This window comes from Lonchura striata, chromosome 7 (genome assembly GCF_050655825.1).
Source record: "Lonchura striata isolate lonStrDom1 chromosome 7, ASM5065582v1, whole genome shotgun sequence".
NCBI classification, from domain to species: Eukaryota; Metazoa; Chordata; class Aves; order Passeriformes; family Estrildidae; genus Lonchura; species Lonchura striata.
Genome location: NC_140709.1, coordinates 25,466,805 through 25,491,437, shown reverse-complemented (window position 1 = coordinate 25,491,437; position 24,633 = coordinate 25,466,805). Strand labels below are relative to the sequence as shown.

The following is a 24,633-nucleotide window of genomic DNA, read 5'->3' as shown; positions in this document are numbered from 1 at the left end:
ACAGCATTCTAACACATTCATCTCCTGATGTGCTTCTTCCTTACCTTAAAAGCAGCACCTCCGTGAATAACTGACTTGATGAAAATCCCAAGATCAGCTCCTGTCTCCCGAGATTTGTTGCCTTTCAAGCTCACACCAAGTCCAGCAGAGCCAGAATCATTCAGAGGAATCTCAAAGGTCAGCTGCTCTGTGGTTTCTGGAGAAAAAATACTGCAGTTTGGCTCTCCTTTCTGTTGGAGAAAAGCATGAAAATAGGGGTGATAAGTCGGCATGAGCGGTGTCCACAGAATTGCACAATAAGAAATAGTCCTCTTTTCCAGAAAATAACTTAAAGAAACAGCTTTATAATTAACAGTGCATTTAGCTGACATTTTGTCACAAGATCTGGCTTAAAATGTTATTTTTAATGATACTTGAGAATATGCTTAAATAGAAGGTAAAATAGCTTAGTTCCACATGATATAAAACTAATGTTGCAGCAGAATGTAGAAAAGATGTTTATACACAGCTACATTAAAAATGTAAGCCATAAAACTCTCAACATCTTTACATGCAGCTCACAAACCATAATGACAGTTATACTGTTAAATCCCATTCCCCTTTGAAAATTGAGTTTTATCCTTAAAAAATTATCCTTCCCTTAAACCTGTCTTGCAGAGCAAAGCTGGTGTAACAAAAGCAAAGGTGAAAATTGAAAGCACAGTAACTTATTTTGCACTAACTCCCTTAGTACATACTTTGATTCCATAGAGGTTTGATTGCTCCTTTTTCTTTCTGGGATAGGTTAATCCTAAGATTTTCTCTAGATTAGAGAGCTGTTTACAAGACTGTCAAGTCAAGCCTACACAGCTAGGGAAGATCAGAAAGAACTTTCTTTTACTGTACACTGCATCTGCAATTTTGTAGGGCTGTCTGTTGCTGGGCAGAGGGGAAAGGGGTGTGGTTGTCTTTTTAAAAGCAGGTTAGGATCATAAAATAAAATAAAATCCAAGTTTTGCCTGAAATATTTATCTTGGCACACCTCAAAAATAAAACAAGGACAAGGAGACCTACTATGAAATGAAGCGTGAAGTGTCCATGGAAAGTGTTAGTGCAGAATGTTATGCAACACATTCATCTTCATTCAATTTTTCCTTCTCCATGTAACTCTAAGACAATTAGTAAGCTTTTGTTTCTTGTCATTGGGACATTTTCTATTCTTTGAAACAGTAGTATTAAAAAATTACTAGGAAAGAAACTATGAAAAGGAAGCATACAGACAATTACAAGTTGAAAGATGACTGACTGCTGCTTCCAAGGGTGTCAAATTCTTACATTAAATAATCAAGTAGAGGCCACATGCAAGGAGTGCAGTTGCTGGGCTACTCCTCCTCTTCCCCAGGGACAGATCACCTCCAGGACCTAAGCTGCTGTACAGACAGCATCAATGCAATTGTCAGCAAAGGTGCCAGCAGTACAATGTTTCCTCAGCAGTTGGAGTACACCTGTGCATTCGGCTATCAATGCTGTCTGATCAACAAAAGTATGACCCCAGAACTAAGGGCAGAAATTAATATATAAGAGAGGAATCCCATCAGCCAGAAAACCGACTATCAAACTCAACCCCAATATGCACCATGTTTAAATTTCTCCTGGAATGTAACTACTTGACATTAAAGTCAATACAGTTTGCCTAACTGCCAAATATAAAAATGACATAGCATCAACACTGATGATTGTCTTGATACCAGCATTAATCTCTAGTACCAAAGTTAGACATTTGTGCCTCTGTTTTTGTTCACCAGAAATACAGAGTTCTCAGCTATACACATCTGTCACTTTTATTTCTTAGCTGTGGATATGAACATCCTGAACATAACCCCCAAAAACTTATAGATTTGTAACAACTGTGAGCAATACAGAATGATAACTTGTGAGCACTCCTCCTCTGCCTTCAGAAGAACCAGTGTAAGGGCAAAAATCACTACTGGCCTTCTAACATAACCATTTTGCATTTAACTTTCTCAAGGTTTTAGAGAAAAAAATTTCTGCCAAATCTTCATTTTTTTTCAACTTGCACATATTCTTGTCAATTGATTCTGAACTCTTAGATCAGAACTCTACTCATCTGGCACATCCTGTCAAGAATTGGACAGAAGCAATTCTTCTCAGGGTTTCAGACATGTGATGACTCCTGCCTTTAGGACAGGATTTGTTATTACTTTCCTGCTCCCCTAGACAAGCAGTTCCTGCGTGTTTCTGCTCTCCTTCCACTTTAATCTGTGACATGTGCACTAGACGGGCCCCTTGTCTGTGTCAATGCTGTGGTTGTGTCCTTGCCCATATCCCAAGAAAGGCACTGAGGGGGCTGTTAGCACAGCACATAAAGATCCCAGTGCTCCTGCCTGTCTTAACCAGAGCAGTCACAAACTGCTTTATAGCACTACCTCAGTACAAACTAGGACTTCATATAAAGCTGAATTTGGTCACCCAACAGAGTTGTTTAGTGTTCTCCATTTCCCAGCTTCCTTCAACATAATTAAGCTGTGCACTAGTGCCTGTTAAGTAACCTACCATATCACTCTATGCATGCCCAGATGTGTTCAGCAGGACTCCAGACAAGTACAGCAAAGTTCTGCCAGTATTTAATTTCCTATGTTTTCCTTAGTACTTACACTGGAATCTGCAACATTTGTCTACCATTTTTCTTGCTACAATTTTCTATAAAATAGATCACTTAATCATATCAAAACATCATTAAATTTAATGTAAGCTGCTTTTACCTATTACTGGAGAGCTCTCTAATATTTTTTAAGATCCTTCACAAATTTCTTGTTCAACATAGTCCAATCATCCCAAACATTTCTCCTTTTAATTATTTATATTCAGCTTTATCCAAAGATCCAGCAAAAGCTGATTTTAAAATAATGTTGAGCTTTGTCTAACAGTACTAAAAAAAATTTGTTACCCATGATGGAAACTGAAAGCTAATTCAAAGATTTCACAGGGATGGGTAAGAGAAAAGGAGATGCATATCTACAAGTCAATGATTAATTCACTGTAAGGCAAGTAAACTCTGGCTTCCTTAAAGTTTTCCTCAGCTACTCACTGTACAGCATCTGATAGCAAATGCCTGGTACTAAGTCTACAACATCAAGACTATTTGGTGCAAATAAAAGATTGAAAATCTTTCTTGTCAGAGGATGTGAGGAGCAGTAGAAAGGAGAAAAACCAGAGGAGAAAAAAGGGATGAACAAAACCTAGAAGCCTGATTTCATCCTATACTTTCTAAATGTTTTCAAATAATTATCCTGATCATAATGCTCTTCCCAAGCAATACTTTTTCACTGATGACAAAAAGAGCTCCAGCCATCCTTAAGTTAACAGCTCATCAATTAACTGCTTCATTTGGGCAGCTAATTTAATGAATGATGGCCTCTGTTGCTAGAATATGCAGGTATGAATATTAAATGCTGACAGTGACTCACAGAGTTGGATTCCTACTGCTTCTATTTCCCTGACTTTGCTAAAACATTACCCCAAGACATTAATACTTTACAATATAGCAACCACCATCAACTGAATTATGGTCTGGTAAAGGAAAGCTCTCCAAAGCACTAAACCTTGAATTCTATTAGAAACACTTCTCACCTCAAGATCATCCTAGAATATGAACTCAAACAGAGAATGAATGAAATGAGCTGCAACACAAATATGTTTCTAGCCCGGAAAAAACTTAAATCTTTATGTTATAAATTACCCAGTCAACAACCACATAATGTATTTTCCATAATAAATGTATCATACCCCAGCAGTTCAGGAATTAAATGATAGCATAACATCCCCACAGCAGACACAGAAAAGTAACTCAGTTGTTGCAGGAGAAACAAGAAATCTTCATATACATCAAATTCCAGACAGCTAACTGGTGATCCCTCAGGATGGTTAGAGCTTTGAGATGGCCTGGCCTACAGACTCTGGGACTTTCACACAGTCCCAGAGTGGGTAAGATTGGAAAGGAGAATAGTGGATCATCAGGCCCAATCCCCCTACTTAAGCAGGGTCATCCTGGAGCACATAGCACAGGACTGTGTCCAGATGGTCCTTGAATATCTCCAGTGAGGGAGACTCCACAACCTTGAGCTCCCTCAGCCTTTCCTCATAACAGAGATACTCCAGCTCCTTGATCATCCTTTTTGCCATCCTCTGGACTGGCTCCAGGAGCTCCGTGTCTCTCTTGTGCTGAGGAGCCCAGATGTGGACACAGCACTCCAGATGTGCCTCACCAGGGCTGAGCAGCGGGGCAGGATCCCCTCCCTCCACCTGCTGGCAATGCTCTTCCCAATGCACCCCAGGATCCCACTGGCCTTCTTGGCACAGGGGCTCGCTGAAGGCTCAGGAACAGCTCCTTGTCCACCAGCACCCCCAGGTCCTTTCCCACAGAGCTGCTCCAGCAGGTCAGTCCCAGCCTGTGCTGCTGTGTGGGGCTGTTCCTCCCCAGATGTGGCACCCTGCACTCACCTTTGGTGGATTTCAGATGGCTCCTCCCTGCCCATCTCTCCCCCCTGCCAGGGTCCCTCTGAAGGGCTGCACGGAACTCGGGGGGATCAGCCGCTCCTCGCAGCGAACCTGCTGAGGAGGCCCCTGCCCCTTCATCCAAGGCACTGATGAATAGTGGGGCCAGTATTGAACCTTGGGGGACTCCAAGGCATCCAACGAGACCCTGTGCCACTCTTCAGCCAGTTCTCAGCACACCTCACTGTCCTCTCACCCAGTCCACCCTTCCTGAGTTGGCCTGTGAGGATGTGTGAGAGACAGTGCTGACAGCCTTGCTGAAGTCGATGTAGACGATGTCCTTCATCCATCCAGGTACTTGTTTCATTGTAAAAGGCAATCAGGTTAGTGGGATGTATGATCAATGCATGATTTGCCATTAGTGAATCCATGCTGGCTATTCCTGATTACCTTCTTGTCATCCATGTAAACAGAGTTCCCTGAATCTTCCTTCTTGCTCTTTCTGAAGACTGGGGTGATATTTGTTTTCTTCCAGTCCTTGGGCACCACTCCTGACTGCCACAACCTCTCAAGGATGATTGTGAATGGCCTCTGCTCTCAGCACTTGTGGATGTATTGCATCAGGGCATATGGGCTTTTGGATGTCAGCTTTGCCTAGGTGCTGTCTAACCTCTCTAGCCCAATCCTTCTTGACCAAGGGAAATTCTTTCCAATGTTCCTTTACCCTTGTCTCCCACAGAGAATCCCAAGGGTGGCCTTATCAATGAAGACTGATGCAAAAAATGTGTTTGGTAAATCTGCCTTCTCTGCATCCTCTGTTACCAGGCTCCCTGCTATGTTTAGTAATGCCCCCCTTTTGTTATGGACGTATTTGAAGAAATCATTCTTGTTGTCCTTGACATCCTTGGTCAGATTTAATTCCAGATGGGCTGTGGCCTTCCTTATCTTGTTTTTACTTACTCTGACAAACCCTCAATATTCATTCAACGTGATCTGACCCTCTTTCCAACTCCTGTGTATTTCCTGCTTATGTTTCAGTAATGACAGGATTTCTCTACTCATCCATGCAGGTCTTTTGTTCCCTCTGCCCAATATCTTGCTCATTTTTTTCCTTTAAGAAAGGTACATGGAGACAGGAACACTATAAAGTATTAATAAAATTTGCTCAGCAGAGACACAGGTTGAAGTTAAAAACAAAACAAACACCCACAACCAAAAAACTCCAACACAAAACTGAAACAACCCAACACTTCAAGAATCAGTCTCCACTGTTTATTTTGTCCTTGCTGGGCCGGTCCTTCCTTCAGCTTTGCTAAATCTTAGCTGTCAGCTTTCAATGGCTTCTGCAGCTGCAGCAAGCTCTGAACATTCCCCTCCTGATAAGCACATTTCTGCAGCCTAGTGATGTTTGTTCTCTAATATTTATAGTAGTCTGCCAGCCAGAGCTTCTGCTCAGAGCTCCCTCCTGGTTGCACCACCCAGCACACTAGGCAGCTCCCCACGTCTCTCAATTGCTTAGGGAAGACAAAGATCTCCTCTCTCTTTCCTGAACCAGAAGGAGACAGACAGAAGTTGTCTAAGAGGAAATCTTTCCACTTGCTGTCCAGATTTGGTGGTTAAACAGAAGAGAGTAAACAACCAAACAGGTACTATGTCTCTCAAGGGAAATCAGGACAGGAATGTTTTAATCTACTTATATACCTGCATAAAACTTCCGTAAAATCAATTCTGACATTTACCAAATCACCAGAAACCAGACAGAAAACTTCAGAGTAGAGTTTATATGAAGATGAGAGAACAGAGTTTGCTAGATATGAAAGCAGAGAGCCCTAATAACACAGTACTAAGCAATATTCATCAACACAGGCTGAAAACATCTATCTAAGGGTCTCAGGATACATTTAGTTAATTTTCTGCCAATGATTTTAATTTTTAGAAGCACATCTCTACCTCAGATATCTGATGTTTTAATTAAATTATAATAAAGGATTATTATTTTTAATAATAAGTTTTTACTGGTCTCACCTATAAATTCTCAGTAGTTTAAAGACCACAGAGAATATACTTTTAGCCTTCTCCTACTCCCACAATACACAACTGCTAAGTCCCCAGAGCAGTACAATCGGAACCATAACCTTTGAGAAAAGTACTGTGCACTTTATTCTTCCACTTTCTACTTAGTCCATGGTTATATCTATACAATATTGTGTCAATCCTCTGTCTACCATGGCACACCACTTTCAATTAGCCCTTTTATTTAATCTTACAATATTTGTTCCCAATGACCACAGCACTTTTAATCTGTGGATTTATGATAACCTAATGCTAATCTCTCACTGGAAAGGTTGTTTTATATATCCTTATTGTGTTTTTTGCCAAAAGAGAAGCTTACAAAAAAAAAAAAAATAGCTCTCAGGCAGGAAGGAAATAGCATTTGCTTGACACAACAAGAGACCTTTCAGTACCTGTCTGGTGCCCTTGACCAACACACTAATATGGCCTCTCAATATGCTGACTGCCCCTTGCCTGGCTGCTCATTTCTGATAAGAGATGTCAACTCCCTGGGGTGCCATTCAGAGTTGACAGTAAAAGGCAAAAGACCCAGGAGGGTTATTTTCAAAGGTTTATAAAGGAAATAAGACATTTGCGTGCTTTTCCAATGGCTTTGATAAAAATATTTAAATTGTGGCACCACATTATTATTGTCAGAAAAGCTCGAAAAGAAGATACTCCCTATTTGCATCATGCTCCATGTTCTTTCCAAGCACTTAGCCACAATTAAGAAATACTTTGCTGACAGGTCAGTCATTCAGTCACTACAAAATCTGCACTGTGTTTTGCAATAGTAACCCTTAAAAGTAATACTCAAAGGTAATACACTGTTGTAATCTTGTCATAATCTAGTAAATAATGGAAATCACTCCTGCATGTATTCATCTTTAGCATTTCTGACATTTATATTGTTTTCTTTAAAATTATCTGTACTCCATACTACAATAAAAACTAAATGGCTACTAATGGCACACCCTGCTAAGGCAAGAAAGGCAGTAGCAAATCCATGGAGATATATGATAGCATGCTTGGATAATTTTAACATTAACACAGTACATGACAAATTTGTGTCATATTAGATAGAATGTGTCTGGTTTGAATTATGTAGACTCTCTGGAATTACAGCTTCAAAAACTGACAAAACTAGACTCAGCTCTTCATTCAAGGCAGATACAGTGCATTTCAGAAATGGAGACTCCCCAGTTTGCTGGACTCCCCTATAGAAGAACCCACCAAGGAAATGGTTGGCCTTTGCAGAAGCTTTGTATTAGTAATTTGGTGTACACTGCTCCTCAACATTTAAAATACAGTCTCACTTAACCTTTTAAGCTACATAAGTGTAGGAAACAGAGGGAGAAAAAATAACTAGTTCAGTCCTCAGTCAAGGTCAGCCTCACTGTGAAAACACCCATTTTCAGCCCACAGATGAGGTAAGCCATGTGCTTACACACCCTACTGAGCTGGAGCCTTATGCAGTTAATACACCTTGGCACCTCGAGCCTAAAATCTTATCACACATGAAGATGGAAGGCTGCGTGGTATTTTCAGTGTGAATTTAAGGGTGCTGCTACTGCACCATTTCAGAATTCATTCTGGGCACAGGTCATAACACTGTGATATACAAATCCAACTCTTTACTCATTTTAGTGCTTACTGTTTTAAAGGTATGGTAAACAAAGCAATAAGCAGGGTGTAATTCTTTTATGTCTACTTCAAACACCACATGCATATGCTTTACATTAAGTCAGTCTAGGAAAACATTTTTCTAAGTTCTTTATGTATTGTAAGACAAAGATTTTAGAAATGTTCATATGGTATATGTAATAGAACTGGTGACCCCTGTAAATAGCAAGGCACTACATTTGTTAGCAGGATTTAAAAATTGCCCAAATACTCTGGTTTATTGAACACAAGTGCTGCAGATCTGGGTAAACGCATCTAAAATATATAAAGACTCAATTTCTGTTAAGAACAGATTTTATATGCCTCTATTCTGATGTATATATACATATGATTTCATACATCAAAGTGGGCTTCCAAAGAATTTTGGGCAACCTCAGAACTAAGACTTACTCAAGTAAGCTGTTTTCATTTCCCAGTGTTCTGATGTAGGGTTCCTAAATCTAGGAATTTTGGGCAGCAATCCCATAACACATTTTATGAATATATTACCTCATAGTACAAGTAACATTTTCTCTCCTTACTTGTATCCTCTCTAACTTATTCTTTACCAACAGAGAGAGTACCATCAGAGGTTTCTGCAGGCAATGAAGGTTATGACCAGGTCTTTCAGACCATCCTTTTAAGGTTCCTTAAATTTGCTGGAATATAGGAACAGCGGGCTCTGAAAGGCAAATCATTGCTGGATCATAACAGTCTGATGGGCCTGACAAAGAAAGCAATAGTAGACCAGATGCAATAAGGTCTCTATGGCCTCAAAAAGGCAAACAATTGCTATCACATAGAAAAATCACATTTGCTGTGCTGGTACCTTTATGGGCACTTCACTGCATATGAGAGCTCAAAAAACAACCACTTTTTAAAGGTACACAGATTACCATGCAACTTATTCCCCCTTGGTAAATTAGAGAGTCACACACAAACCTTGGATAAAGAGATACTTTTCAATGTGATAGGAAAAATTGTCCCATTCCTTCTTAACACTGATTTACTGACTTTTGTAAAGAGCACAACTAATCAACAAACCTCAAATAACAGTTTCCAGTACTCTAAGACATAATGAAATAATAACCATCTTCTGAAATACATAATGAAGATGAAAACCTCTGAGGGGCTGCAGTACACAATATTTTGTCTTTAAAAATATACATTTATGTAGACACAACCTACACTAGCTTCTCAGCTTATTCCAGATGAAGAGAATAGGTCCAAAATTAAACTTTTCTTTAAAACCCCCAGGATATTAAAAAATCTAGACAGTTTATAAATGAAGAATGGTCGCATATGCATTCACAATATTCTTGCCTTCATTACACAGAACACCTTCTTGTGCATGCTAATAAAATTCAATATGTATTTCTTTTTTTTCCTATCCAATTCATATCACTTAGAACAGAGGTAACACAATAGAGAAATAGTACTTGCTGGAATCACTTTCTGATTGAAATTATTTGTCCATTTCTGAATAACTGAGCACTAGAATCATGGTTTTGAACTACAAAAACAGGTGCAAAAATAGTTAAGTCTCGGCTGTAATTTCACCTAGTATTTCCTGCACATAAAAAGGCAAGCAACAATTAAAAGGAAGTAATAGAAATTAAGCTTTGAATATTAAAACAAATAGGCCAACTGGTTTTCCTTCAGGCATATAAGTTCAAGGCAGTGGAAGAAATTAACTGGGAGAAGACTAAAACATAAAAGTTAATCATATGGTAAGTAGAAAAAAATGCTTAATTGAACTTGCCACTCATCCTGCTTCCTTCCATCCTGTATAATACACGTGTAAAAAGACTTAAAGACCAGTACCAAGTACATTGTTGTTCGTTTAGCTATTGTTATAAAAATTATGGTTTGTTCCCTTTCATCCCCCATTCTTCAGGCATCAGTCAATATGCCAAGAAACCACAGAAATAGCAGTTACAGTTGCAACTGTAAGTCAAAGAGATTTTTAAAACAAAAAATAAAGGGTATGCAAAAATTACAATATATATGCTCTAACTTACAGAAAAATGCATGCAAATATTTTTGGTGCTATACTATTTCTGGAAATTGCAAAACAGTCACATTTCTCTGCTGGTGTGGATCATACAGAATAAAGAATTGCAAAGGATCATAGCACTGAATGGGTTGCACCAGAGCTGCTCTCATTCGAGCAGTATTCCCTTTTTTACCAATGCAGGGAAAAGAAAGAGAAGGGGGTGTAAATAATTTTTGCATCATTATTAAAATAAATGGTACTTTCAGATCATCCATATTCCCTAGAGAAAAACATGATGCAACAGACATGTGATTAAAACACTATTTCCAAAACACAATAGAATGGTAGCCACAGTTCGATGTGCACTCCATTCACTTTGAGAGGAGCTGGAAAATCTAAACCGATTCAGTTCAATCAGTTTCTTTGTGTAATATTCACAATCCTCTAGAAAAGAGCGTTACACACTTTAAAGCCCGAATGCACCTTAAAGAACACACTAATCACCGGCCACTCCACAGACTGTGGTAATTAAGTGAATCAAGATCTTCCCCAGGAGTTTTGGAATCAGCTCCTTACTTAGCTGCTACATTGTCAACAGCTGGCATGAATTACTGGGAACATTTGGCTAACTGGATAATATGGAGGACTGCCTGTGGTTGGTCCAAATTGTACTTCGCTAATCTGTTTCAAAATATATAGAAAAATAATCTCATTAGAGCTTCCCTTTCTATTTTTTTTAAAGCAGTAACAACCCTACAAATTTGGGTTTTCAATTCTTTTCCTTTGTTATGCACAAATACTGTAACTGTGTAACTCCCAGATGTTGCAAGAACCAGTGTAACCAAAGCCCCAGTTGCCTAAAATGTAATAATACTTTTTTGCAACACTGATTCATCCTCATCTGTAGCACATCTCGGCTCCTGTGACAAAGGCTTGCTACTCTGAATATATTTTCTACTTGCTAGCAATTCATAAGCACAGATCACAGTAACAAAACACCCAAACTCTGTTCCCATCTATCATACTGAAGAGAAAATATTCGTGAGACCAAGCTTTCCCCAAGCCGCAGCTTTATTACAAGGTAAAGTCAAATTATATTATTACAGACCCACGCAACAGAATGCCACCCAGTGCGACTTTATTACATTATTTGCTTTGTGCCCATGCAGTTATCAAATTCTCTCCAGCAAATCCACAAAAAAACCCCAGTTCTAGTGGAGAAACATGCTCAAAAGTGGTTCTGTGCATACGTTTCTAGTGGGTCCAGCTTCTAGATGTATCTTTGCCACAGGAAACTGTGGGGAGTGGGTACATTTACTAGGTGGCCTTTCTCCTTTTTCTTTCCACAGGTAATAGGGAATCAAAAGAAAACATCTCAGATTACAGTCCCTGGAGAACTGCTCGAAGCAAGAACAAGTCTGATATAAAGCAATTATTATATTATTGCCAGGCATTAATAAAATCCCCAAGTATTCAGATAAATTCTGCATCTATGTTACACCATCAGGGCACTCAGTTTCAGCTGTCCTTGAAAAACATTGGATTATCCACTGTTTTTCTTTCCAAAAACAAACATTTAAAGTGCTGGCATTTTTCTACTCTTAGATAAAACAGTACTGTAATTTTTGAGGTAGCAGAGGATTAGTCCAATGTAATATCATGGATAAAGCTGAAACCAAACAAAAAAGCTAAATCAAATTTTTTTTTTTTAATCTTTGTTGAGACTATTCTCAGACACCTCATGAATTCTAACAAGCATTGTGTTAGCATCAACATCTGGTAGCTTAGTGGGATGGTAGCTCACACTTTTGCTGTAAGCTACCAGATGTTGCTGAAGGGCTTTTTAATTTAGATGGGCTGGTTCCATAAATGTATGTAATGTATTTCAGTAATTCTCATTTTTATTATGTTCTACTTGATTGAGGTAATGAACAACACAGAGCAGTGTTAGAATTCCCACATCATCACTGCTACAGTGAGGGCCATCACTTGTGCATCATTCTATCACAGAGAAAGCAATCTAAAAGAAGGTCAAGCTAGCAGGATAAATGCAGCTACTTCCTAGATTTCAATCATGCCAGTCATAAGTAAATCACCTTTTGAAAGGTAGTTAATCCTTGCTGTAGACACTAGAATTTATTATGACAAAATTGTGGCAGGTAGAAATTATAAGCAGCTTTTAGATTGGGGGAACAGGAGAAATAGGAGAAGAACCCATTCTTTTTAAAGTACATTTTTTAAGTAATGTGCTTTATAACTTAAAAAACCCAGAAAACGCTGTTAATGGCTAGCATTTTCAAAAAGTAAGCTCTTATTTAGAAGAGCTGGTGAATGAAAAGAAATTTACATGGAATAGATAATTTAGTACTTTCAGACTCAAATTTCCCTCTGATCCACACAGACACTGACTCTACAGCTCAGGGCTTACTCAGCAGAGCAATGCAATGACCAACTTGGGTGCTTTGGCAATCAGTGACAACAAATGCCCAATTACAAGGCTGAAAACTGCCATTATGCTCCTTAAAAATTACAAAGTAAGAGAAAAATGCATACAAAAATAGTTTTGCTAGGACACTTTACAATGGCTCACAAGAAGAAGTGGGCACCAGTGGCATAAGAGAAAAGACTCACTTGTGAGAACCAGAACCTCCTCCAGCTCCCTATCCTGTCATGGGCAACCCTGACCTCTACAAGGTCCAACTGGTAACAGGGAAACAAGAGGAAAACTGTCAGCAATGTTCTGTGAGGAAGCATAACGGAGTGTTTCTGTAGAAGATCCTGACACCAGTCTAAAGGAAAAGCAAGAAGGCAGCATCTTAAGGAAAGCATGAAGGCGGTTTGTGTTCTTTGAAGGAGATAAAATGAGACAAAAGCAGGAAATGCTGTCCTTTCCTTATCCTGAGGACTTAATGAAAGGTCAAGTATAGCCATCAATCAAGATAAGGCAGAGGCAACCAAAGAAATGACCTTCTCTGAGGGGAAACAAGCATGTATCAGACAGCACTTTTACTCTGATACAGTTCTCTGTGTGAGAGAAAAGAGAACAGTTTCATGCCAGTGTTAATAAAAAACAAAAGTGAAAATTAGGCACTTGAGATGGAAAAAAGACAAGCAAAAGCCTATTAAGTCAAAGGCTAGCAGCCAAGGAAAAGCTTGCTTCCAAAATTTGTGAGGAGTGCAACAGAATACTATTCCTCACCACTCCTGCAGTTGGGCACCTGGCTTATGAAACATCTCCTGGGGCCAGCCACCCTCACTAGTTTGTCAGTGATAAGCTGCAGGCTAATTACACACACTTTAAATTTCTGGTTTAAAGCTTGCCGCTTTTCTGAAAGAGAATAACCCATTTTTAGTTATGCTTGACCTCACACTTGCAAAATTAATTTACAGTATTCCCCTGTGAGTTATGCTTATGCTGTCATTTTTGGGGATGAAAAATCAGACTGTGTGGAACTGCATCTATAGTAGATAAAAATCAAACCCCACTCAGAATCAAATGTAAGTATAAATACTTCTTGGAAATAAGCCTTACGTGACTACCTTCTATTGGCAGGTCTAAGCTGACATAATTTCCATTTCCTGGGCTAGTATTTAACCATGAAATTGTTTCAGAATCACTCTTTGGCAAAGAATAACAAGTTTACCAGTTCTCGAGGTAGAAAGGCTTCCTCCTGACGAGCCACAATCAGACAGACAGTCTCGCCTTGCTTTGTGCTTCTCAGCATAGCTACAAGCTCTTCCTGGGTCCTGCCAGTGATGTCCCGTCCATTCACCTACCAGCCACAAAAGAACAGAGGATGTCTTATCTCTGACTGCCTTTTAGCAGGTTTATTAGGTTTCCCTCACCTAACACAGGTGTCATTCAGTGACTGAGAGCAAAGAAAAATCAGCAACAGCTCCCATACTGCCTCCCCCTCTGGCCCTGCACAAATTACTTAACCTTTCTCCTCCTCATTTTCACCATCTGTTAAAGCAGCTCTGTAGTACTTACCCGCCTTGCAGGGGGTTTGTGAAGCTTAATTAGTTTGTAAAGCACTTTGAAGATGAAAAGTGCAGAAACAAGACCTTAGTATTAAAACTGTTTACCTTAAGAGCTTTTTGAGGTTAGTAAGTAGAAATAACCCATTAGATAATAAGATTGTAAGTCACAAGATATCTGAAAATTTTCAACAGACCGATTTGAGCAAAATTGCCTTAAAATGAGCACTTTACCAGCTTGATATTAACTGGAGATTATTGGATGTGGCTGAAGAGGCAAGACATGTTTTGGTCCTAAAGCAATACATTTATCTGCTTTAAAAATCAAGATCTTATCAGGCTTCCCTTGTTCAAACACCCCATGGACCCTTGTGAAAGAACCATCTTTTCCACCTAATGGTGTAAAGCACTTGTTGGCAAACAAGTGACATAGAAACTGAGAGTGACTTTTTTAAACCAAGGGCAAGAGTTGTAGTTCCATACATCAATAATATGTACGAGGAAATAGAAAATTTATGACAAAGCTAGCGATCAGTTTTAAGCAACACAAATACAACGGACATTTATTCTAACCTCCAGGATTCTGTCTCCTGACTGCAAACGACCATCTTTCACTGCTGCACCTTTTGGTAAAATATTCTTCACAAAGATTGGACCAGGACCATGTACTGAAGAGTCTCTGGTAACCACTGTGAAACCAAGTCCTTCTGGACCTAAAGAATTCACAACATAAGTTTCAACATGTAAACTATGATCACTGAAAGTAAGCAAACAATATCAGCAAGATATCCTGGAGATTCATTCATGTTAATTTTTAAAAAAAGAAAGCAAACAAAAAGCTGTAAACACAAGCCAATCTTCTGCATGGTCTAGAGAAGAAGTCTACTGATGTCCAAACCCTCTTACAATAGCTACAGATGGAAATTATTGGGTAAGCACATGATAATAAAAAACAAGAAAGAACTCTCTTTTTAAAGCATTTACCTTTTCTTTAGGTTATTACAATATTAGTCTTCACTTTAATGTCAATTGTTGGAATCGGAGCAATTGGAGTTGTTTATTTATGAGCATAAATGTAATTTAGCATGTTTTACTGGAATTTGGTAAATGGGAAAGGTATCACATGATTAGAATGCAAAACTTGGTGATGTGCTGTTCAGAAAGGACAAATGATATTTCTAAGCTTCCAGTACTGGAGTTGTTTGCTGCTTAGAAATAAACAACCTCAAGTGTTAACAGATATGCTATAACAAGTAATTAGGTGTAAAATAAATGTTAGCAGGTATTGCTTATAAGCCACTAAAATCACTGGGAATAGCAGAGTCCATAAAAATCTTTTTATATTGAGTGGTATTTCTACCATGTAGTAGTTTTCAAAGAGATCATCATGTCAGTATCACATTGCTATGACTTCTAAAAAAATAAATGTTTCAAAATCAAATGCATTAGATCTAGAATGGGAAAATTCTTAAGTAGGTTTTATTAAGACAAAGCTGAAGAGCTCAGAAGCAAAAATGAGTGATTTAAGTAAAGAAACAGCAAAAATTAAGAAATGAGAGCTTGCTTACATTCATAATGTGTTATGAGAATTAAGTTACATATAGTTTTCAGAAGCACCACCTCTAGGATCAAATTTTACTCTCAGCAAAATCAAGAGACAGAAATCAAATAAAAATACAAATGCTAATTGGAAATTGCTTAAGCACATTTTTAACATGTTTCTAAACATGTTATTTCATTCAATGACAGACAGCTGCATGGTGCAGCAAGATATATGCACAAATTTGGCCTCCTGACAGCTGAATAAATATAATAGAAAAAAAAAAAAGATTGCAGAAAATAAAAAAAGGAAAGACAGGTAAATCTGTGGTCAAGCTCATGACCACATGAAAACATGAAACAGAGTAGATTTTTAAACATGTCTTTAAAAGAATGTCATAACACTGTTGAGGTCAATTAGCAGTTTAAATAAAATAATAAATGTCACCAGGAAACAGTTCAAACTTTTATTCTATACTTGTGCAAAGACTGAACTATCTCTTAAAATCTCTTGTTGCTAATGGAATTGCTTCCACAGTCAGTAACAGAGATGACCTAATCAGTGAATCTGGATAACAAACATCCAAAATGTAAAGAAAGCCCACTATAGAAAATATTACTGTTTACATTGCTATACCTTTTGAAAGTTTTGGAACTTTTAAACGATAAATAACTTGCTTGTATTTTGAATGTCACTTGTTAAATTAAAAGTTAAGGTATCATTATAGGCCATATGATACCAAATTAATCATACTATCTCCAAAGACTTACCTTTTTTCAGGTCTATCTTTATTTTCTTTGCATTTCTCTTGTTACCAAAGCCCATAAGTGGAGACAGTGAGGGAGAAGAAGGCTTTCTACCCAGACGTGGGAGGTTGGGGCTCTTAGCTTGTTGCAGGGCTCCCTGTACACCTGACTCCAAGATTGCTCCAGAAATATTAATTGTTTTCAGAGCAGGCTTTGGATGAAGAGGAGGTGGAATTTTTGTTTTTGTAACTCCTTCTTCATTATTCAGAATACAAAGAGGAGCAATAGCAGACTTCTCATACTGCTCTCGGTTATATGGAGGAAGGACTTCCAAGACGACACTTTGAAATTTCATTGCCTGCCGGAAGATGTCCTGAGCCCTTTAAAAGAAAGGTATGAAAATTCATATGACAACCTAGAAAATGTGGGCAAAATTTGAAGTTGTTTACAGAGAATAAGATGAAAGTTTACCTTATGTTCACATCTACAGTGTCCCTTTTTTAGAAAAGTACACATGAAATAAGATTTCAAAACTACAGCATTTCCTTACATTTCAAGTAGGAACAGCGTATCTGTTGGAATTCCTAAGCTGTTATGAAAACTATCAGCCAGAATAAACTGATGAACACATTTCTAAATGCAGAGCATCAGAAAGGGAATTTCTGATGGCAAAAGACTGCTTAAGTTACAGCTTGCTGCTTTTTTCAAGTACTTGTCTGTTACGTATTTTTTTGTTCACATATAGGCACACTGGGCACTCATCACCAATTGTTCTGGTGAATACATCTACTCCAAGCAAGCTCAACTCTCAATTTTTTCTAAATCCAGTATAATTGCTCCTCAGATGCATTTGTAATCCCTATGGCAACTTCTGGCTGATTCCACAGCAATAAAATAGGATGAGGGTATGGGATACATAGACACCAGAAAAAAATCCCTGGTGATCAAAATGGTGCAATTATTTGTATTTCTACATAAATGGATAAATAAATAGGTCAATATTACTCACATCTTTCAAGCAGCAACCTTTTGCAAAGTGGATATGCAGACTTCACATAATCAGTGTTTTTACAGATGTGCTCAAATGCAACACCAGAAACTGCGTTACGAGCATTTAATGGAACTACTCCCCTTGGTACTGATAGGGCCAATGGAGAATGGTTTTAAACTAAAAGAGAAAGATTTAGGCCAGACATTAAGAAGAAATTCTTTACTCAGAGGGTAGTGAGATACTTGAACACGTTGCCCAGAGAAGCTGTGGATGCCTCATCCTTGGCAATGGTTCAAAGTCAGGCTGGATGGGGCCCTGAACAACTTGATCTAGTGGGTGACACCCCGGTCTGTGCCTGTGAGGTTGGAATGAGATGATCTTTAAGGTCCCTTCCAACCCAAACCATTCTATAATTCTGTGAACTGATACCATGGTAACCATACCATGCTCAGATTCCCATGCACTGTAAGGAAATTAAGACAAGTTGGCCAAAAGAAGCATTCATAAAGCCTTCCCTGGATTTTGAATAACCTGTAGATTTGGTCAGTCAAGCCATGTTACAAACCTTGGATTCTGAAGGAACAAAGGAGACTTCTCTCTTTCTATGCTTTACTTTCCTACCTTCTGTTGAAGTGGACTGATTTTCTTCCATACTGCAGAAGACCACTTGAGTACAAACAGAAGAAGTAGCTGAAGAGCATTTTGAGAATGAAACACTGAAAACTTCTGCTTAGCTTAATTGAGGCAAGAGGTGAAGTAATGGCTGCATTAAATTTTAAATAAATCATGGAGTCCTTCTAAGAACATTGTACTTGTCTCCTACCCTTCTGTGGTGTGTTTGTCGGTGTGAGTCAGTGTTTTGCTCAAGTCTTTGGATTTACACTCAGTTATGTAAGAGGAATCAATGTTGAAAGTACTTCTGAAATATTTTTTTTTTATTTTAACACTGACACAGGAAGGAAGCCACTGCAAATATAAATGTCTTGAAAACACACCTACTGCTTTCCCAGATGAACAGAGCTGCACAGTACGTCCACCTTGCAACTGTAGGTGGTGGAAAGGAGAGGCTGTTTCAAGAGGGTTTTCTGCAGCATGAAGACATTGAAGTCGTGAGTTAGTCCCAGTGGATACTGCTGTGGGAAAGAACCATCCTTTCCACACTGAGCATACAAGCATGAAGAGTCAGAATAGCAACATTCACTGACAGGCGATGCTGCCAGAGAGAAACCTCAAACTTGGAAAAGAAAGGTAGCAGGGAGAATGTTGTAGGGAGGCATTATTTTAGTATCACCCTCAAGGGTTCTGTTTCACAGCTGTAACAGACTGTGCCCCAGTGTGTCTGCAGAGGTTATAGGTTATCTGCTCAACTATAGCCCTGTCAAAGTTCTCAAGGACAGACCTTCCTCCGACAGTAGAAACCATGGCATGCTTCCAGCATAAAGGATATAAAATGTTAACTCTGTTTACTTCACACCCCATCTTCATCCTTGTAAGTAGCCACTTGGTCATGTGTTACAAGGTAATTTAATAACTCAGTTTCAAAAGATTAATATTTAAAATATATGCAAGAGAAAATATAAGATCGCCTTCAAACAAAATTAGTGGAAATCACTCAAGACATCCTATGGGAAAGTCCAAATGCAGTCTTCAGGGGCCAAATAACTGGCTGCACTTCAAAGGGAAAAAATAATGAATGGAGAAATTTGTATTTCTTGAGACCCCAAGTGCATACTTTAAAGAAATAAGGGAGTCAGTTAAAAGAGGTGCTAGAAACTCTGCAACACAACAGAATGTAATTGAATAGATTAGCAGCAAATGAAAAAGTAGACCAACAGTCCCAATATATAGCTATTATAAACATGGGAATACAGAAAGTAGGCTGCTGCTGTTACAGCTGCAGAAGAAGCTGAAATTTGAAAGAGACAGCATGTAACAGTCTAAGTGTTAAAACAGCTTTTACAAGGGTTATGAAGAAATGTCAATTTGAAACTAGCCAACAGATTTTTCTCTCCAAGAAGAATCTGGTTGTTATTTGTGGGTCAACAGTCATTGGAACAATACTTTGTTGTATCTTTTACAATTAGTGGATTTCTGTAACTTGGACTTCTGTCAGGTTAGTACAGTTATGTCACACAAGATGAAAACTTAAAAGATGTGTTCACAGAGATTAGTTTCAACGTGGAAAGAGTCTTTCTTAAGTCATTCTCCACAGCCATGGAAGAGAGATGATGTAGAAAGTTATTTTGGAAAATAATTCAACAGAAAAATGCAAGACTTGGGAATAGGCTAGAGCTCATCTAAAATGTTCTCCCCAGTCCCCAAACAAACATTGAGCCCTCAATACATGCATTTTTTCCTCAATTGCCACTGCAACCACACTACTTGGGTTTGTAACATAAGGAAACTTAGCCCAACAAAATTAGGCTCCGCTCTGAGTCACCTTTAAGTCACTTTTCTCTCCCAGTAACAGAGAGTCTAACAAGACTGATCTCTCTAAGCCAATTCTTACGGTAAACAGTCCTTCCAACTCCCAAAATTTTACACAAGCCTTTAGAAAGTGTCCTGCATGTTGTATTTTGAAGGAAAGCCTGACAGAGAACTAGAAAATTTCCAGAAGTATTTCAAACTGCCCCAAAATCTAGTAGCCTTACAGAAAAACATGCAGAGTCCTCTTCTCCACAAACACTTCAGGGGCTATAAGCCTTTGGAGAGCTAGTTATATTCAGAAGAAATCACAGAGGAGAAAACTCATTGTAAAGAAAGGATCACATATGATTTTGAAAAGAGGCTTTGATTCAAGCAAATCCTTATTTATAAAATTTCATTATAAAACTGCAAAATGGGGCAATGAATGTTTTAATAAGATACTGACAATTATGTTCTGCTAAAATCGATATCTTATTTAGGAATTTGCATGGATGGAAGAGAATGGCATGTACTATAACAAAGAGTGCTTTTGCCACCAAACACGCAGAAAGCTGTAACTGAAAAGCTATCAGGAGGGAAAAAAGCACAGTCTCAGAAACAAGAATACCTGTGCTACATAACTGGTTTCATGAAAAACTTTTTTGCAAATATTTATTCCTAACTGTGAAAGTAATGTACTGCATTTTAGGCTAGAAGCTTTGAACATTTGGCTTACTGTTTAGAAAGTTAAGCCTTGACTCCCTTGACATCTCAATAGGTTTAAGTTATATTATAAACAATCGCTCAGTTGTCTAAACATATGGATTAAAAGTAAAAACAAATTACTATTTAATTAGTACAGCAAATATCTGTGAAATTTGAGAGGCTATTCTTTTGTGCAACAATGCCACATTAATCCAGAAATTATCAAAACAACTTGTTAGTTAAAAAAAAAATTTGAGATAGATAATAAATGTCAACAGACTTTTAATAAAAGTCATAAGTGAAACTTTCCATTTACCTCGAGTAATCATAGTTTGACAATAGAAGTATTTTTTTAAAAAATTAATGTTCAAAAAGCTGCAGCACAATAAAAAAATCTTATTTCATTTGCAAAAGAACATTAAACACTATGCTGTGATGTTGACTCATTCTAGAGGTCTTGTGAAAAAAAATACAAGAATATGGTAAAAGTAACAGAAGATCTAGAAAGGGAAGAGAGCAATTACAAAACAATGCTATTAAGTTAGCACAGTAAGTTCACTAAAATTTCTCAAATTTCACCTTATTTGGAGGTTTCAGAAAGAAAATTACAAAGTTTCTGTCACATATCAATTTTATAAACATCTTTTCTGAAATAAGTATTAATCCCTTTACAAATCACTTAAACACAGCACTGTGTAAAATCTTGGCTAGTAAAAAGTATTAGTAAACCAGCACTTACTGTGCAAAGGTTTTATCTGTAAGGTCCACATGGTTTATCTTCACAATGCATTCATTTTCATGGAAAAGACCATCACGCCTAGATCTGCTGTTTTCCTCAATACCACGGATGAAGAGTCCCAGCATCCTAAAAGGCAAAACATGCGTGAAAACTGTCCTTACTGTGCTGATACAAATTTAGAGGAACTAAAAATAGATATCAATCTCTGTATTGTGTATGAAATGATACAGTAGACTGCCTCTCTTGTGTGCTTAACCTAGGGAAAGATTTCAGCTGACTTATTAACAAAAAAGGGGGAGATTCCAAAAAATACCAAGAAAAATTGCTGCACACTAATGCTTTACTACTTTCAAGAACTTGGGGAGCATTAAGTCCTGTAGGTCATAGTTGGAGAAACAGAGGAAAACACCTAGGTCACTCTCCAGTTAAAAATGGCAGAGTAGCTCATGCAGTATTTTTCTGCCACTGCCCCAAAGAAAACACAAAGAGATTAAAAGCAATTTTCTACCTTGACTATAACAAAATAAACAGGAGCTAGAATGAAAAAAAATAACTGACTTTTCTACTTCTGAAAATGTGTAAGGAATTTTCAGTTGCTAAACTCCCTTGCTTTGATACAAGACAGCAATACTACTCATTCATGGGGCAGGACAGCAGCAGAACATCAACACCCAACCTGTCTGTTAACAAGGTAAGGGCAAGTGAAAACGGAGGTGCAACACAGAATAATACAAGTGAGCCAGGGTGGGTGGTGCAAAATTCCAGTGCTGATAACTCTGCTGGGAATGCCAGGCTAATCCTGACCTACATAGAACACTGCTGTATTGCAAACTATAACTCAACATAGCTATATCCAATGATACCACTACAGTCTCCAAAAAATCCTGACAACCATGACTTTGTGAAGAACTTCTATAATCAATCTTTGTCCACTAAATTTCCATACCACTTCAGCATCAAAGATGATCATCAAGGATGACCTTTAGAGACCATTTTCTATTGGTTATACTCCATAAAATATTGATGTGCAATTTTCAACATGCCAGCACTCCAATCACAAAACAGAAGTCCTGAATTTTTGTCTTAGATTCCTGACTGCCCCTCATATCTAAGTCCATTCAACAGATTCACAGTACACCATTAACTAATTCAGGTGACACTATATTCACTGAGCATCTGATTTTAGATTTACTATGTAAGAACATTAAAATATTTGTACTTCTGTCCAATCAATTACCAAGTGAAAAAATGGTTCCCAATGAATATTAGTTCTTTGAAGTATCTAACATAAAAAAGAGATTTAACAGCATAAATATTCTCTTGCAACAAGTGTTATCCTTCCCAAAGGAGTAAAACAGGTAGTTGTGGTGAGGGGCCACAGCCCTTTTGATGACATCCAACTAGTGGCAATCAAAAACCTTAACCCTAAGAACTAACTAAATACAACTATGCTAAAATTCAACCAATAAAAGTACAGAAATAAACAAAATTATAAATTAAGTTGGTTGCTCACTAATCCTGTGTGCTTGGATGCTGCATTCACATATGTAGTAGGATTGCTTACTTGTCTGAACCTTGTGTGTGCTGTACTGCTCATGTGCCTTGAGTTACATAGACTGAGGCAATTTGAATTAATTCCTCCATAACTTTCTTCCGCAGCCTAAATTTTAGCATTTTAATGCACAATTAAATTTTAATTTCCTGGTTTTAATGATATTTAAGTGCAAAAGAAAGGGGGGGAATTATTTCTATTACTTTTGTAGTTCCTGTATAAACTAAAACTTTGTAAATTACTATGATGTTTTAATGATCTGTAGAAAAACTTTGGCCTGCAGCAGCACTGTGCTGAAGCCAGCATTACCTTATTAGAAGATAACTTTACAATTGAAATTCCAGACCCAGCTAGTCATGGCTAGCATGTCCTCATAAATTTGATCATGTCATCAAAATAAATAAAAGATGCTCTTCTGTACTTTCTCATGTTATGATGAGTTATGATTTATACTCATAGTATAGTCTCAGGCTAGATGAAAAAAGAGGGTCAAGCCATTTAAGTCAGCCCAGTGACTGACTTAAACAAGTCAGTTTAAGATATCAGTACAGTTCTGCCAAGAACTGTCTTAAATGTAAAGACAACTACCTAAACAACCAGTAGCTCATCTGTCAAAGACCCACTCTATTTCATCAGATCCCCAAATGCATTTGTAATTAAGGACATATTAACATGAATACAGTGTAGACCAAGGAACAATTCTTCTTGCAGGTCTTTAAAAGCTGCTCTCACAGTGATACTTGAGTACAAAACTGCATTTCAGTCACAACAATTACTGATTTTAATAGCTTTCAATTTCATCAGAATTGTTTTACTGAAAGATCTTGAAATACAGTGTACGCACTACAACCTTTATGGCATGCTTATATCAAAGAGCTCCAGCCTGCATTTCAGAATGGGCAACAAACACAAGTGGCTTTTTCAAGACAAATAGGCAGCCCACAAAGCCAAGGACACAACTTGGATCTCTGACAGCTGCCATTGAAGACCAACTTTCTTCTTGAGACAGTGATGCCATTTTTACAGGCAGCAGATGGACATCTATTTTCCCTATTGGTAAATAAAACAACCTGAATTAATTTGGGTCCACTTACAAATTCAGATCTTGCCAAGTAAACAGACCTTTACAAGGTAATTCAATCCTTCACATTCTCTTTCCTACATGAAAGATGACAAGTAAAGAAACATTTAAGAATTAGACCATTTTTACTTTTGCAATAATTGGCTTTGTGTAACAGGCAGCCATTTTACTATAAAGCAGTGTCATTTATGGCTCTGGCAATTTCCCATCTCTTATTCACGGCTGCCACTGTCAAATTAACTCTCTGGCTAAGCCTCTGTATGTCAAATTTCAGCCTAGGTTTTTTTTTTTAACACATCCTAGTTACATAGCTTGGAAAACAGCTATAATGAAAATGCTGACGCAGTCTTAACTACAGCACATCAATATGAGCACACTGCTATAACAGGCTTTTGTGATCTCGATGGACTTTGTTAAATCATTTATAATTAAAGTAATTGTATTGTGACAAAGAAAGGTTCATGGTATAGAGCACCTTTTATAAATGCTATGCAATCAAATCTGAAAGATGGCTTGAAAAATATGAGGTATGAGGAGGCAGGCAATTTCTTTGACTCTTCTTGTCTGGTATGTCACTAAGGAAGAGACTATGCAGAAATAGTCAATTAGGAAACAAAATAAAACAACAAGCAAAATCAAACAAGCCCACAACGGCACAAGAAAACCAACCCAACACCATACAAAACTATTG

The 24,633-nt window shown here is 37.9% G+C and overlaps 1 protein-coding gene across 16 annotated transcripts in view; it reads right to left on the bottom strand.

The window, feature by feature from the left end:
• Positions 1-24,633, bottom strand: part of PARD3B (par-3 family cell polarity regulator beta) — a 394,367-nt gene that overhangs the window by 195,532 nt on the left and 174,202 nt on the right. For all 16 annotated transcript variants that reach the window (XM_085585197.1, XM_085585191.1, XM_085585194.1 and 13 more), the window contains 5 exons: positions 21,310-21,435; positions 16,493-16,848; positions 14,756-14,895; positions 13,849-13,977; positions 45-230 (listed from right to left, as the gene is read on the bottom strand). In XM_085585197.1, coding sequence (XP_085441323.1) covers positions 45-230; positions 13,849-13,977; positions 14,756-14,895; positions 16,493-16,848; positions 21,310-21,435 — 937 coding nt within the window. The remainder of the gene's footprint in view (positions 1-44; positions 231-13,848; positions 13,978-14,755; positions 14,896-16,492; positions 16,849-21,309; positions 21,436-24,633) is intronic.